The sequence below is a fragment of the Ailuropoda melanoleuca genome, chromosome 10, assembly GCF_002007445.2.
Source record: "Ailuropoda melanoleuca isolate Jingjing chromosome 10, ASM200744v2, whole genome shotgun sequence".
NCBI lineage: Eukaryota > Metazoa > Chordata > Mammalia > Carnivora > Ursidae > Ailuropoda > Ailuropoda melanoleuca.
Window position 1 is genome coordinate 17754962 of NC_048227.1, and position 15393 is coordinate 17770354.

Here is a 15393-nt window from a genome sequence, read left to right on the forward strand (position 1 = left end):
CCTTTATCTATACTCACGCAAGATCAGTGCATTCACTGCTTTAGGAGCAATTTCTGGATTTTTTTTTTAAGATTTTATTTATTTGAGAGATAGACCAAGCACAAGCTGGAGGAGCAGCAGAGGGAGAGGGAGAATCAGGCTCCCCACTGAGCAGGGAGCTTGATTCAGGACTCAATCCCAGGACGCCGGGATCATGACCTGAGCCAAAGGCAGACGCTTCACTGACTAAGCCACCCAGGCGCCCCAAATTCTGGATTTTTAAGGGGAAAAAAAGTCCTAATGTTCTTCATGCTACTCTGCCCAGTGGTGTCGACAGAGCGCCCCAAATCATGGGCCCTGTGAAGTGTGAAGCTCACTCAGTCTCCTAATGGCTCAGAATGAGTCTAGTTGCCTTTCTGAGGCTTTCTCTAATTTTGTTCGTAACATCCATCTCATGGACTGAGAACACTCGGGTGGGAGAAAATTCTTAGCTGGGTTTAAACTGGAGTTGACCAATGGGCGGGCACAGGGCTCCATGTGGATTGCAGACCTTGGCTTATGTACTTCGAACCAGTTGCTGATGGATTTCACATCCATTCCTGATCTCTGGCACTTTTTTTTTTTTAAGATTTATTTATTTATTTTTAGAGAGAGAGTGAGCAGGTGTAGGGGGTAGAGGGATAAGGAGAGCGAGAATCTCCAGTGACGTGGGGCTCCATCTCACGACTCTGAGATCATGACCTGAGCTGAAGTCACGAGTTGGACACTTGGCCACCCAGGTGCCCCAGATCTCTGGCATTTCAGAAAGTGTCATAGGACCCAGCACATTGGGCTGCCTTCTTACAGCAGCTGCCCTGTAGATGGGGTGCCCTCTGCAGGTCACCACAGCCCCTGTCACCCCCAAATGTCTAGTGACCTCACACACCATTCACATCATCTGCTTGGTTCCGACAAGCAGGTGAGGTTGTAACTCCAGGGCCAAGTGGCTTCATGTGATTGCTGAGGGCAGACCCTGTCCTTCCTCCCAGTTCGTGTTCTCCCAACACGCTTTTGCATTTGAACTGCAGGGTTAAAGTGCCCCAGCCTCCAGTGCCTCAAGAAGTTGAAGAAGAAAGTCAAGGAAAAGAGGGTCCAAGCGGATCAGGAGACTCTCAGCTGAATGCTTCCTCGAAACCAGAAAGCGTACGGGTGAAGAAAACCGATGAGAAAATGGGCATCACCCAGCTGAAAAATTATAACCCTGTTATAGGTAAAAAAGCATTTCCCCGTCAGTGTCTGGATTGTGTCATTGGTTGTCTGCATGATGATGTTTGAGTCACTTGCCATTCTGCGTTCTAGCTCTGGGCTGCAGTCCGAAGAAGCAGGTCTGATCTCTGGCTGGGTCATGTGGGGCTGGTCCCATGACCTTTGTGAGCCTCAGTTTCCCCATCTGCACAGTGGGCATGGTTTTTGCCCAGCATACCTCAAAAGGCTGTCAGGAGGCTCAGAGGAAACCATGCTAGATCCCAACATAGTCACAGAGATGAATTTCTTCTGCTCAGTATGCTTGGGCTGCAACATTCTCTAAGCCACCGAAAACCTGTGTCTCTCCTGATCTCATAACCCTTCTGGTACTTATAGTCACTGTGGAGTTTGAACGTTCGTATGATTTTCCCAGTCTGTTCTCTGACGGGATTGCCTCCGCCCTGAGCCCCCACCAGGCGCCTCCAACGTGAACGCATGCGGGGCACGTGCCAATGGCCAACAGGCTTCACTCCTCTCCTGGTCATAAGCATGCATGGTAGCGGGGGAGGGCAGAGGTGACTGGGCAGGGCGCAGAAGAGGCCATTTGTGTGACCTCCCTCTCTGCACCCCCAGTCACAGCAGCGTGGCCTGCCTTCACTCTTCGTGCTTAGGAAGTGCAGCCTGAGGGAGGGCCCCGGGCAGGAGCAGGTGCAGCTGAGCGGAGCCCGAGCTTGCGCAGTCAGAAGATGATGAGGTGTTCCTCCAGTGGGCGTGGTGGTGGAGGAGGGGCTCTTGGCCAGCGCCCTTGCTCCCCTGCTCCTATGGCTCCCCACTCCCTCACCTGTCTTCTCTCCCTGGGGAAAGCAAGGAATACTTTGTGTCAACAAAGAAACAGGATGCTTTCAAAGAGCCTAGATTCGGGGATATTTTGCACAGGGGGGCTCTTCTCCGTCACACTCTGGCTTACCTGCTGCACCCTCCTCCCTTGCTGCACCCCATCACTGCGGCCTCCTGGCCTTCCACCGAACATGCCGGGCGCACGCGCATCTCTGGCACCTCGTGTTTGTCCCGGGGTGCATGTCCCCAGGTGCCTGTGTACCCCCGCCACCTTGAGGACTTCGCTTGTGGAATTACAGCCCTCCTCCCCTTCCTCACTTTGTTTTCTGATACATGATTCTAAGTATCTTGTTATTTGTGCCCTATGCCCTGGAAAGTAAGTTCCATGAGAGTAAAGACATTTGCTGTCTCCCTGGCATGTGGACATAGTGGCACTCAGTGGTTTTTGAGCGAATTGATCTGAAGTGAATCTTGGAGTTCTCAAGCATTGCCCTCACCGCTCTCTTGCCTCAGTTCCAGGACTTGGCCGCTCTCTGGGGTTTCTGCCCAAAATGCCTCGTCTGCGGGCAATACACATGTTTCTGTGGTACCTAATCTACGGGCACCCCACCAGCTACCTGGAGGACAGGCCAAGCCTCGGCACTACAAGAAGAGTGATAAGGCAGGACCCAGGCAGGATGGGAGTCCCGCCCTCCTCCAGAAGTGGCCTGGAGGCCTCCTCTAACGCCCCAGCCAAGGACAGCCACGATGGAATATTCCTGGAGACCGAAGTGGAGCTCCCCACGGAGAAAGGTGAGGAGCTCCCAAGGCGGGCACACCAAGTAGCATCCAGAGGGAGTCATGGTGCTTCCTCCTTATCATCTGAACTGGCTGAATCCCCACGGTGCCCTGATCAAAATAGAGTCATAATCCTGACTTCCTGAACCCGTGGGCCTCCTGCCTGACAATGTAGGGTTTTGCCCGAGTTTGTGGTGAGGGGGAATCAGGACCTGCTGGGATGATGTCACGTCACCATCGTGACTGGGACCCTGCCTGCGACACCAACTCTGATTCTCTTCTAGTGTATGTGGACGAAGCCTCATGGAGACGCTACGTCCCTCCCATCCCAGTCCACAAGGACTTTGGCTTTGGCTGGGCTCTCGTCAGTGACATTCTCCTCTGCCTGCCCCTCTCCATCTTTGTTCAGATTGTACAAGTCAGTTACAAGGTACAGATGACTCCCGGGGCTGTTGTGGGGGCTCGTCCCTCAGCTCTAGGCCAGAGAACCTACATTCACCCAGTCAAGGCAAAGTACTTCCAGACTTGCAGTTGTCTGGATGTATGGATGGATGGAGGGAGGGAAAGATGGAAGGATAGATAGATTGGATGGATGGGTGGATGGATGGATGGATGGATGGATGGATGGATGGATCGATGGATTGATGGATCGATGGATGGATGGTGGATGGATGGATGGGAAAGGAGTGAGGAAAAGGAAGGAAGGAAGGGTAGATGGTTGGGTGTATGGGTGGGTGGAAAGAAGGAAGGAAGGAAGAGTTGGAAATGATGGAGAGAGATGGATGGGTGGGTGGATGGAAGGAAGGATGGATGATTGGATGGGTAGGTAGATAGGGAGGGAAGAGGACAGGATGGGTGGATAGAGGTAGATGAATGATTGGATAGATGGATGGTTGCCTAGTGGGTCAAGGGAAATACTTCAAAGACTTGTTCTTACAGTTAGATCAATCAGCTAGATTGAAAGGCAATTATGTTGTAAGAATGAAGTATGTTTTTAGACATTTGGTAGATAGAAAAAAAGGAGAAGATGGGTTCGGAGAGACTGCTGCCCAGAAAGGAGTGGTGCGTGTGTTTCATGATTCTTGCAATTGACCCTGGCCCTGAGGGGGAGCTGATCCTGAAAATGACCTCTTAGGTAGACGACCTTGAGGAGTTTCTGAACGACCCTCTGAAGAAACACACACTGATCCGCTTTCTGCCCAGAGCCGTCCGGCAGCAGCTGCTGTACAAGAGGTGAGGTCCCTCGAACGGACATGGACCGGCCAAGGGTCCCGGAAGGCTCCATGAAGTGAGGGCTCTGAATGGTCACTCACCAGGAAGAAGAAAGAGTTCTGCCTGCCAGGTCGCGAAGACACGAGGTTCTCGTTAATTCGGCAGCCCTGTGAGCCTTGTGGATAAAGCACAGGGGCAAATGAGGTGTAGGCTGATCAATTTTATTATTGAATTTCAAGGTTCTTTTACAAGTAAAGGCTGCTGATGAAGACTGCAAGTATTGGGGTGGTTTTTCCCTTTTGCTGCTTATACTTCCGAAACCAAGGCCCGTTGTGGGTTCAGTGCTCCATTGCCCTGGCTGGGTGTGATTAAGGGGCAGGATCCCAAGGCCAGTCCTCCAGGTCCCACGAAGTAGAAGGGGGAGCCACGAGCGAGTCACACCCTCAGCCCAGACGCAGACCCGCTGACCACAGCTGAGTGTGCGGTGACTAGAACCCGCCCCTCCCCTCTGTTTTCCAGGCGTTACATTTTTTCTGTGGTGGAGAACCTCCAGAGGCTGTGCCACATGGGTCTGCTGCAGTTCGGCCCCACGGAGAAGTTTCAGGATAAAGACCAGGTAGCGTCTCTTACGCCCGAACGAGTGGGGTCCTGATGGCTGAGCAGTTTCCAGACAGCTGACCTGACGGTGGTTCTGAGGTTCTTTCTTTGCCCTATCCACGTGTCTCTAGGTCTTTATTTTCTTGAAGAAGAACGCGGTCATCGTTGACACCACCATCTGTGACCCGCATTACAACCTGGCCCGCAGCAGCCGGTCCTTCGAAAGGCGTCTGTACGTCCTGAACTCCATGCAGGATGTGGAAAACTACTGGTTTGATCTGCAGTGCGTCTGTCTCAACACCCCTTTAGGTACCGTCTGTCTGGGCGGGATCCCTCCGCTCCCCTGCCTTCTGTGCGATCACGGGGGTTTCGGGCAAGAAGACGGTAGACATGGCTGCTGTTTTCAGACTGCTCGCCAGAGACCTAGAGAGTCTGTCCTTGAGGCTCCCTTAGAAAGGAGGGCGGTGGGCTTTGAATGGGGGGCTGTCAGACCCCTACACCCATTTCACCCAGGCCACCCTGCTTGGTCTGTATTCACTCGCACATTCGGTAGGTGTTTGTCGAACACCTTGTGTTTGTCATCTCCTGGGTCTGCCCGTGAGCAAGGACACACCTGTCCCTGCCGTCGCTCCAGATCCAGAGTGAGTTCCGTGCTGTGGAGGAAGTATACAGGGCCGTGCGTGGAGGGCGTTCTGCTGGGATGGTCAGGAGCAGCCTTTCTGAAGGGGGGCGTTTGAGTGGAGCTCTAAAGGCTGAGGCCGAGCCCAGAGCTGGGGAAGAGCCCCACGGGCACGGGCACAGCAAGTGTGTTGTTGGAGAAACAGAAGAGGCTGATGTGTTGGGGGGAGAGTGGCAGCTGCCATTGGAGAAGCAGTGGGGGGAGAGTCAGACGCTGGGGGCCTTGCAGGACTTGGTACAGGCTTTCTCCTAAGAGTGGGGAGAAGTTCGCCCTGCCTGCTGGGTGGGGAATGGACTGAGGGGCCAAGAGCAGAAGCAGGGCTCTGACTCTTATCCGAGAGAGCTGTCTTCTGGTGACCGTGAAGAAGGGGGGCAGCTTGTTTTGGGGTTTTTTGGTTTTTGGTTTTGGGGGGAGTTTTGGTGGTTTCTCTGTTTTTTGGTTCTGTTTTGTTTGATCTTTGGTGGGGAAGATATTTTGGAGGAAGAACTAAGCAGATTTGGCCAGCGGGGCGGTTGAGTTGGGTTTGGGGTAAGACCTTCGCTTGCATCTTCTTCCTGTTCCTGAAATGTCCCCTGCCCTGTGTCCACCTGGCAGTGGCCATGCCTGCGTCAAGCATTGCCTCTTCGAGAAAGCCTCTCCAGCACCTTTATGCTGTCTTCTGATTTTCTTCTGGGGATTCCTTGGGCCCAGGAAATTTGGCTTCCATCCCCTGGTGTCTCAGAGTGCCTGGTACACATTCCCATAAATGTTGATTGACTAGATGGAGGGTATGTGGAGGCCAAAGATCAGCACTCTGCCCTCTAAGCCAGATTCCATCCAGTGTCTTCTTGCCGCTTCTGCGAGGAGGAAGGGATGTCACGTCCAGTCTGCACCTGGGAGAGGAGCCCTCTTCCCTTGCTCCTGTCACAGAGCCAGAAGATCAGTACTGCACTCTTGCTTTTTGCAAAGCAGGAGTCCCACATTTATTTTGTAGAATTGTTTAGTGCCGGCAGGGTAATGAGCCCCTGTATTTAGAACCTTTAATGTAATGGGTCCAGACAGATTTTAGAACTGTGTGTTTCATGGAGTCTCTGGCATTCAGTGAGCTAGGCTTTTACCATTTCAGATTTTTAGAGTACCCTAATTCCCCTGCATTTTATACCCAGATAAAAATTTGTGAACCAGTATGTTATTTGCACCAGAGTTGTTGAGGCTTGACAATTGGTGAATTTCTATCCCTTTTAGTGTTCATGAGCAGAAATGGGGGAGGCTTAGAGTCCATTAATCAGGCATCGATTGTCCCTTCGTTCAACAAACATTCGAGGAGGTTCTGTCCCGAGGACTGAGGGAAACGCACCATATAGTAGGATGTGAGCATCCTTTAGAGCAGGGGCTCACTGAGCAGGGGTGTGCACTGGAAGCTCCTGGGGAGCCAGCTGAAATGCAGATTCCTGGGCCCCGTCCAGAGCTTTGGATTCAGCAGATGCAGGGACGACCTACGTCTGCGTTTCTAACACACAGCTGAGTGGTACGTGGGAGAAGCACGGCCTTAAGTCCTCCTAGGTTCAACCGGCCATTCAAGTGCATGACCTTGGGCCCCCTTGAAGCCCTCTCTGAGGTTTGCCTCTCCGTTTCTAAGCTGGCAACACCAGCACCACCACCTTGTGGGCGAAGCCAAGCTTGAACACAATGTCATGTGTAAACACTGGCTGAGAGGCGTGGGGCATGGGCTCTTGCCACTGGCCCTTCGCCCCGACCCAGACCCAGGTCTGCCGTCAAGCGTGTTAGAAGACTGTCGTTGGTACCCTGCAAATCACCATAACCTTCCTTTGCCTGACTCAAGCAACAATTTAGTGTAGTAGTTTATATTTTCCTGCAAGAACCACGGTTTTCTTTATTGTGGATTAACAGCGCGTGATTTCTGAGCTATGTTAATGCACGTCTCGGGCACGCAGGAGACATCTGGCTGCCTCCCGGCCCCCACTGGGCCCAGGGAAACTGACACCGCCCTGAGCTCTATCTGTCCAGATCCCTGCTGATCCTGACCCCACAGCCACTGCCAAGTGCGTCATTTTTGCTTACTGCTCCCTCCGTCCTGGCACCCGGAAGCTCCACAGGCTTCCCGCGAGGAAGGAAGCCTCGGGGCTCCTCTGCTCCTAATCCCCCACCCCTGTTGGGTTCTCTTGCCGACTTACCTTCCCTGCTGAGCGGAGGTCAGCCAGAGTACAAATCCTTCACTTGGGTTCACCCACTAGTATCAAACCCTCTGACATCGATGATAATGCATTTGTGCCAAGAGGTTCCACTGGTTTCAGAGCCCATCCCCTGGTCGGGGAGCAGAGTCACAGGAAGGGACTTGCTCTTGCCCCGCGGCCACGAGTTGTGGCCGACCAAAGCCACAGCAGCGCACCGTCGTCAGGGGGGCTTGTGTTTCGTTTCCTAGGTGTGGTGCGCTACCCGCGTGTCAGGAAGAGCAGTACCCAGGATCAGGGCCTTGATGAGGAGGGCAGTCTGCAGAAGGAGCAGGAGAGCGCCATCGACAAGCACAACCTGGAGCGCAAGTGTGCCATGATGGAGTATACCACGTGCGTGCCCGCCCCACTCCGTGTCCCCAAGTGCAGGGCCACGGTTAGGGTTAGGGCTCCAGCCCCTCCGTGCCCGGCCTCACGTGTCAGGCCAGGAGTGCTCCAGGCAGAGGTGCCAATCGATGGCCGTGGGCCACGTTGTTGAAAAAAAAAAAAAAAAAGGCAAAATTTAAAAATTGGGAATTTTGCATCAATACTTGGGGGTTGGACAGGTGCTTTGTTTCTGTCGGGTATTACCAAAAAAGGTAAAAGTTAAGTTAGAAAAAAATACCCTCTCGCCCATGTCACAGGCTCTCTTTTCAGTTCCCAAGAGGGGCTCTCTTTCTGTTTACTTCCCGCCTCTCAGGGGGAGCCGTGAGGTTGTGGATGAAGGCTCAATCCCCGGGGATGGGCTGGGAGCCGCCGGGCTCGATTCCAGTTTCTACGGGCACCTAAAGCGCAACTGGATCTGGACCAGCTACATCATCAGCAAGGCCAAGAAGGTGGGCTTCTGGGGGGCGGGCACCCCCCACCCCGGGAGCTGCCAGAGCTACGTAGCCATGCCCCTCGCCCTTGCCCTGCTCGGCTCGCTGGTTCCGAACTGGTAAGACCAGAGTTGACCAGAGGCCCAAGAATTGATTCCCATATGTATGGTAGGTATGTCAGTCTGGCCTGGCCTGGCCTGTGTTTTTTCAGTGCATTTAACTGATTCTGTGACGTGGACAGCTAGCTATTCCTTCTTAAAGAAGGAACAGAAAGTCCATGAGACAGAGGTTGGACATGAGGGAGTGCAGAGAAGCAGCCCAGCCCCTAGAGCAGCCCAGCTGCCCCTGGCCTCTTGCAGAAACCTGAACACCTCTGTGCATTTGATGCTCTGGGCCCCTGGAGATTCAGGGAAGCCCCTGCTTGATTCCAGTGATGCACTTGCCTTTTAGGAGAACACTGCTTCCGAAAACGGGCTCACGGTGAGGCTGCAGACGTTTCTGTCCAAGCGCCCGTTGCCACTCGGTGCCGGAGGTACGTGTGCGGGGAGTTCCCTCCAGACACAGATGTGGGGTGAGCTGAGGCCACATGACTACAGCACGTTCCGTTTGGCTTCTGGCCTTCACGGGGCTCATCCTGAGATGTCACATCCTGTGCTGATTTCTAGGCAGTGGCAGGTTGAATATCTGGGGCGAAGCCAGAGTGGGAGCTGAGCTCTGCGCCGACCGGGAAGAGCAGTTCGAGATGGACCGAGAGCCCACGCTGGACAGGAACCGGAGAGTAAGGGGTGGAAGGAGCCAGAAGCGGAAACGGCTGAAGAGAGACCCCGGGAGGAAGATCAAGAGAAAGAAAAAAGGTTTCATGATGATTGCTTGCCTCTGCTAGGCCTTTACATTCTGGCCTGGAGACGGGCAGTCATGTCTCTGCGGCCAGTGTGAGCTCTGCCCTCAGACTTGGGGTTCTGTTTTCCCACCATCTGTGGGCCCACTCTGCGTGGCTGCAGATTCATGCCCCACGTTGAGCTGGCAGATCTGCGAGCTCCTGATGCACTCTCTCTGTCTCTGTGTTGTACAGAGCCTTCGCCCTTAGTAACCCCCCTCGGTCCAGTTTTCTAACTTCATCTCAGCTGAGAAAACTGAAAAGTCTAGCAGAAATCCTCATCACAGCCCAAATCCTATTATTCTTTTGGTTTGGCTTTTAATATCTGCAGTAAGTGAATCAGGCCGAAGTCCAAAGTCATGCTGTGTTTGTAAATTAGAGGAAAGGTGGGAGTCAGTCAGGCCTGCAGAATCTTCCGATCTCAGGAACCCCTCAGGTGTGTCTTACACTGCCATTTTGGACGCTTCACCTGGGCAAGACTTTGTAGTGCAGGACGGCAGGAGGACGGTGAGGAGACAGGTGTGTCTCTTCGACCACTTTTACGTCCTCTAAGTGGTCTGGGTGTTGTAACAACGATCTGGTAGCTGCAGCGCTTTCAGACGAGAACAGAATGTTTAAACGGGAACTTGTTTTCGGTGGTTTCTTTGGCTGGTGTTTATCACAAGTAGCCTTGTGTCCGTTGGAAAGGCCCCCCTCAGCGCGGCCTATCCAGATATGCGTGAGATCAATTTGGCTCACAAAGACCTGAATTCATCNCCTTTAATGTAATGGGTCCAGACAGATTTTAGAACTGTGTGTTTCATGGAGTCTCTGGCATTCAGTGAGCTAGGCTTTTACCATTTCAGATTTTTAGAGTACCCTAATTCCCCTGCATTTTATACCCAGATAAAAATTTGTGAACCAGTATGTTATTTGCACCAGAGTTGTTGAGGCTTGACAATTGGTGAATTTCTATCCCTTTTAGTGTTCATGAGCAGAAATGGGGGAGGCTTAGAGTCCATTAATCAGGCATCGATTGTCCCTTCGTTCAACAAACATTCGAGGAGGTTCTGTCCCGAGGACTGAGGGAAACGCACCATATAGTAGGATGTGAGCATCCTTTAGAGCAGGGGCTCACTGAGCAGGGGTGTGCACTGGAAGCTCCTGGGGAGCCAGCTGAAATGCAGATTCCTGGGCCCCGTCCAGAGCTTTGGATTCAGCAGATGCAGGGACGACCTACGTCTGCGTTTCTAACACACAGCTGAGTGGTACGTGGGAGAAGCACGGCCTTAAGTCCTCCTAGGTTCAACCGGCCATTCAAGTGCATGACCTTGGGCCCCCTTGAAGCCCTCTCTGAGGTTTGCCTCTCCGTTTCTAAGCTGGCAACACCAGCACCACCACCTTGTGGGCGAAGCCAAGCTTGAACACAATGTCATGTGTAAACACTGGCTGAGAGGCGTGGGGCATGGGCTCTTGCCACTGGCCCTTCGCCCCGACCCAGACCCAGGTCTGCCGTCAAGCGTGTTAGAAGACTGTCGTTGGTACCCTGCAAATCACCATAACCTTCCTTTGCCTGACTCAAGCAACAATTTAGTGTAGTAGTTTATATTTTCCTGCAAGAACCACGGTTTTCTTTATTGTGGATTAACAGCGCGTGATTTCTGAGCTATGTTAATGCACGTCTCGGGCACGCAGGAGACATCTGGCTGCCTCCCGGCCCCCACTGGGCCCAGGGAAACTGACACCGCCCTGAGCTCTATCTGTCCAGATCCCTGCTGATCCTGACCCCACAGCCACTGCCAAGTGCGTCATTTTTGCTTACTGCTCCCTCCGTCCTGGCACCCGGAAGCTCCACAGGCTTCCCGCGAGGAAGGAAGCCTCGGGGCTCCTCTGCTCCTAATCCCCCACCCCTGTTGGGTTCTCTTGCCGACTTACCTTCCCTGCTGAGCGGAGGTCAGCCAGAGTACAAATCCTTCACTTGGGTTCACCCACTAGTATCAAACCCTCTGACATCGATGATAATGCATTTGTGCCAAGAGGTTCCACTGGTTTCAGAGCCCATCCCCTGGTCGGGGAGCAGAGTCACAGGAAGGGACTTGCTCTTGCCCCGCGGCCACGAGTTGTGGCCGACCAAAGCCACAGCAGCGCACCGTCGTCAGGGGGGCTTGTGTTTCGTTTCCTAGGTGTGGTGCGCTACCCGCGTGTCAGGAAGAGCAGTACCCAGGATCAGGGCCTTGATGAGGAGGGCAGTCTGCAGAAGGAGCAGGAGAGCGCCATCGACAAGCACAACCTGGAGCGCAAGTGTGCCATGATGGAGTATACCACGTGCGTGCCCGCCCCACTCCGTGTCCCCAAGTGCAGGGCCACGGTTAGGGTTAGGGCTCCAGCCCCTCCGTGCCCGGCCTCACGTGTCAGGCCAGGAGTGCTCCAGGCAGAGGTGCCAATCGATGGCCGTGGGCCACGTTGTTGAAAAAAAAAAAAAAAAAAGGCAAAATTTAAAAATTGGGAATTTTGCATCAATACTTGGGGGTTGGACAGGTGCTTTGTTTCTGTCGGGTATTACCAAAAAAGGTAAAAGTTAAGTTAGAAAAAAATACCCTCTCGCCCATGTCACAGGCTCTCTTTTCAGTTCCCAAGAGGGGCTCTCTTTCTGTTTACTTCCCGCCTCTCAGGGGGAGCCGTGAGGTTGTGGATGAAGGCTCAATCCCCGGGGATGGGCTGGGAGCCGCCGGGCTCGATTCCAGTTTCTACGGGCACCTAAAGCGCAACTGGATCTGGACCAGCTACATCATCAGCAAGGCCAAGAAGGTGGGCTTCTGGGGGGCGGGCACCCCCCACCCCGGGAGCTGCCAGAGCTACGTAGCCATGCCCCTCGCCCTTGCCCTGCTCGGCTCGCTGGTTCCGAACTGGTAAGACCAGAGTTGACCAGAGGCCCAAGAATTGATTCCCATATGTATGGTAGGTATGTCAGTCTGGCCTGGCCTGGCCTGTGTTTTTTCAGTGCATTTAACTGATTCTGTGACGTGGACAGCTAGCTATTCCTTCTTAAAGAAGGAACAGAAAGTCCATGAGACAGAGGTTGGACATGAGGGAGTGCAGAGAAGCAGCCCAGCCCCTAGAGCAGCCCAGCTGCCCCTGGCCTCTTGCAGAAACCTGAACACCTCTGTGCATTTGATGCTCTGGGCCCCTGGAGATTCAGGGAAGCCCCTGCTTGATTCCAGTGATGCACTTGCCTTTTAGGAGAACACTGCTTCCGAAAACGGGCTCACGGTGAGGCTGCAGACGTTTCTGTCCAAGCGCCCGTTGCCACTCGGTGCCGGAGGTACGTGTGCGGGGAGTTCCCTCCAGACACAGATGTGGGGTGAGCTGAGGCCACATGACTACAGCACGTTCCGTTTGGCTTCTGGCCTTCACGGGGCTCATCCTGAGATGTCACATCCTGTGCTGATTTCTAGGCAGTGGCAGGTTGAATATCTGGGGCGAAGCCAGAGTGGGAGCTGAGCTCTGCGCCGACCGGGAAGAGCAGTTCGAGATGGACCGAGAGCCCACGCTGGACAGGAACCGGAGAGTAAGGGGTGGAAGGAGCCAGAAGCGGAAACGGCTGAAGAGAGACCCCGGGAGGAAGATCAAGAGAAAGAAAAAAGGTTTCATGATGATTGCTTGCCTCTGCTAGGCCTTTACATTCTGGCCTGGAGACGGGCAGTCATGTCTCTGCGGCCAGTGTGAGCTCTGCCCTCAGACTTGGGGTTCTGTTTTCCCACCATCTGTGGGCCCACTCTGCGTGGCTGCAGATTCATGCCCCACGTTGAGCTGGCAGATCTGCGAGCTCCTGATGCACTCTCTCTGTCTCTGTGTTGTACAGAGCCTTCGCCCTTAGTAACCCCCCTCGGTCCAGTTTTCTAACTTCATCTCAGCTGAGAAAACTGAAAAGTCTAGCAGAAATCCTCATCACAGCCCAAATCCTATTATTCTTTTGGTTTGGCTTTTAATATCTGCAGTAAGTGAATCAGGCCGAAGTCCAAAGTCATGCTGTGTTTGTAAATTAGAGGAAAGGTGGGAGTCAGTCAGGCCTGCAGAATCTTCCGATCTCAGGAACCCCTCAGGTGTGTCTTACACTGCCATTTTGGACGCTTCACCTGGGCAAGACTTTGTAGTGCAGGACGGCAGGAGGACGGTGAGGAGACAGGTGTGTCTCTTCGACCACTTTTACGTCCTCTAAGTGGTCTGGGTGTTGTAACAACGATCTGGTAGCTGCAGCGCTTTCAGACGAGAACAGAATGTTTAAACGGGAACTTGTTTTCGGTGGTTTCTTTGGCTGGTGTTTATCACAAGTAGCCTTGTGTCCGTTGGAAAGGCCCCCCTCAGCGCGGCCTATCCAGATATGCGTGAGATCAATTTGGCTCACAAAGACCTGAATTCATCACAAGGCGAAACACAGTGGTGGTGTCCCTTGGAATCCCAAATGTTCTCGCCCTACTTTCCTTCTGCCTTAATTTGGAAAAACTTCTTAAACAAACAGTCTCTGGGAATTGGCAGTAGCATATGGTGTTTACCTCGTGAAACTGCCATGAGTATCTCCCCGAGGGGAGGAGATGTTGAAAAAACCTAGTGGGTAAGAGCTCCTGGTTCAGATCCTATGTCTGCTACTGACTGGGCTGTGTGACTTTGGGCAAACTGCTGTACCTCACTGTGTTTCAGAGTCCTCAGTGACAAAATGGGTTTATAACGGCCTCCTTATAGGGTTGGTGCAAAGGAGTATTTTTTTTTTTTAAGATTCTGTTATTCATTTGAGGGTGAGCGAGTGAGAGAGCACATTCGAGGGGGCGAGAGGGACAGAGAGGGAGAAAAGGGAGAGAATCACAAGCAGAGTCCACGCTAAACGTGGATCCCAATGAGGGGCTTGATCCCACAACCCCCAGATCATGACCTGAGCGAAAACCAAGAGTCAGACGCACAGCCGACTGTGCCATCCAGGCGCTCCTCAAAGTAGTGGTTTAAATATGAGTCGTTCTACATAAAACACTTAAACCGGTGCTGAGCACGCAGTAAATACTCCATAACGTTGGCGACTGGCACCGCACTGGGTGTCTTGTACCCAGTCTGGTTCAGTCCTCAGGGCAGCCCTGTAGGAAGCGCCTTGCTGTCCCCACGGTGCCCCAGAGTGCACACATCTCTGAGGTCACCGCGCTGGAGAGTGGTGCGGGCCCTGAGCGTGCTCCGTATGCCTTCAAAGCGCCGAGCACACAGTGGGAAGAATGGAGATGGGCAGATACTAACAGGAGGCCGCATTCAGGCTGCCTAGCCTGTCACCATGACATTGGACCAAAAAGATGAAAGGGGTAAAAGGAAAAAAAAAAAAAAAATATATATATATATATATATTTGTATATATAAGTCTATATATATCCAGGCCCGAGTCTTCTGTGGTTAGTTTATCTGGCTCCCGACGCAGTGTGATTCTGAGAACCGGTACCGTGGTCAGATCTCGCTAGCTGAGCAGGGACCCTTCCCGTCTCCAGAGGGACAGCTCCAAACCAGTTGTTAGAGGCTCCCTCTCTTCTCCCCCTGATATTCTCAGAAGAGTCCCCCCAAGAGAAAAGCCGGAGCCTGCGCTACCACGACGAGGCGGACCAGAGCGCCCTGCGGAGGATGACCCGGCTGCGCGTCACCTGGTCCATACAGGAGGACGGGCTGCTCGTGCTCTGCCGGATCGCCAGCAACGTCCTCAACACCAAGGTATTCAGCCCCCTGGGCCCCTGCTCCCCCCCAGCCTGCAGCCTGCTGCGTGGCTCTCCCTCGCGTGGGGCACGCTCTTCCCTGCGTGGCCGCCGGGACACTCCTCTCATCCGTTCTGCTTGGCCACCAGGGAAAACGTTGCCCAGAGTCCTACAAATGCATACGCCCATTCTTGCACATTTCTTTCCAGCCTTGGGCCGACACACGCAAATCTTTGCTGACCTGCAGGCTAACCGGCCCAGGGTTGTTCTCTGTCTCTCCACCAGGAGTCGGACACTTTCTGCTCCCCTTCTCCCGCCCTCATCGGTCTGAAAAACTCCCCTCCTTATCTCTCCTAACTGCTTATCATCTCTGGAAAGGCTTCGGGGATCCTGCCCGTTGAAAGTAATTACCGTGTTCTCGCCGTGTCCCTTGGACGTAGACTTTTCATGCTGTTTCTTTTGCTTCTGGCGCTTCTTGGCCCGTTGG

The 15393-nt window shown here is 53.4% G+C and overlaps 1 protein-coding gene across 5 annotated transcripts in view; it reads left to right on the top strand.

Annotated features, from left to right (window-relative positions):
• Positions 1-15393, top strand: part of GTF3C1 (general transcription factor IIIC subunit 1) — a 75131-nt gene that overhangs the window by 40654 nt on the left and 19084 nt on the right. For 3 of the 5 annotated variants that reach the window (XM_034670211.1, XM_034670212.1, XM_034670214.1), the window contains exons 14-24: positions 1047-1228; positions 2554-2832; positions 3102-3247; positions 3953-4050; positions 4549-4645; positions 4758-4935; positions 7728-7869; positions 8216-8351; positions 8784-8904; positions 8999-9187; positions 14768-14925. In XM_034670211.1, the coding sequence (XP_034526102.1) occupies positions 1047-1228; positions 2554-2832; positions 3102-3247; positions 3953-4050; positions 4549-4645; positions 4758-4935; positions 7728-7869; positions 8216-8351; positions 8784-8904; positions 8999-9187; positions 14768-14925 (1726 nt within the window). The remainder of the gene's footprint in view (positions 1-1046; positions 1229-2553; positions 2833-3101; positions 3248-3952; positions 4051-4548; positions 4646-4757; positions 4936-7727; positions 7870-8215; positions 8352-8783; positions 8905-8998; positions 9188-14767; positions 14926-15393) is intronic. The other 2 variants (XM_034670213.1, XM_002926592.4) reach the window with 1 other exon arrangement.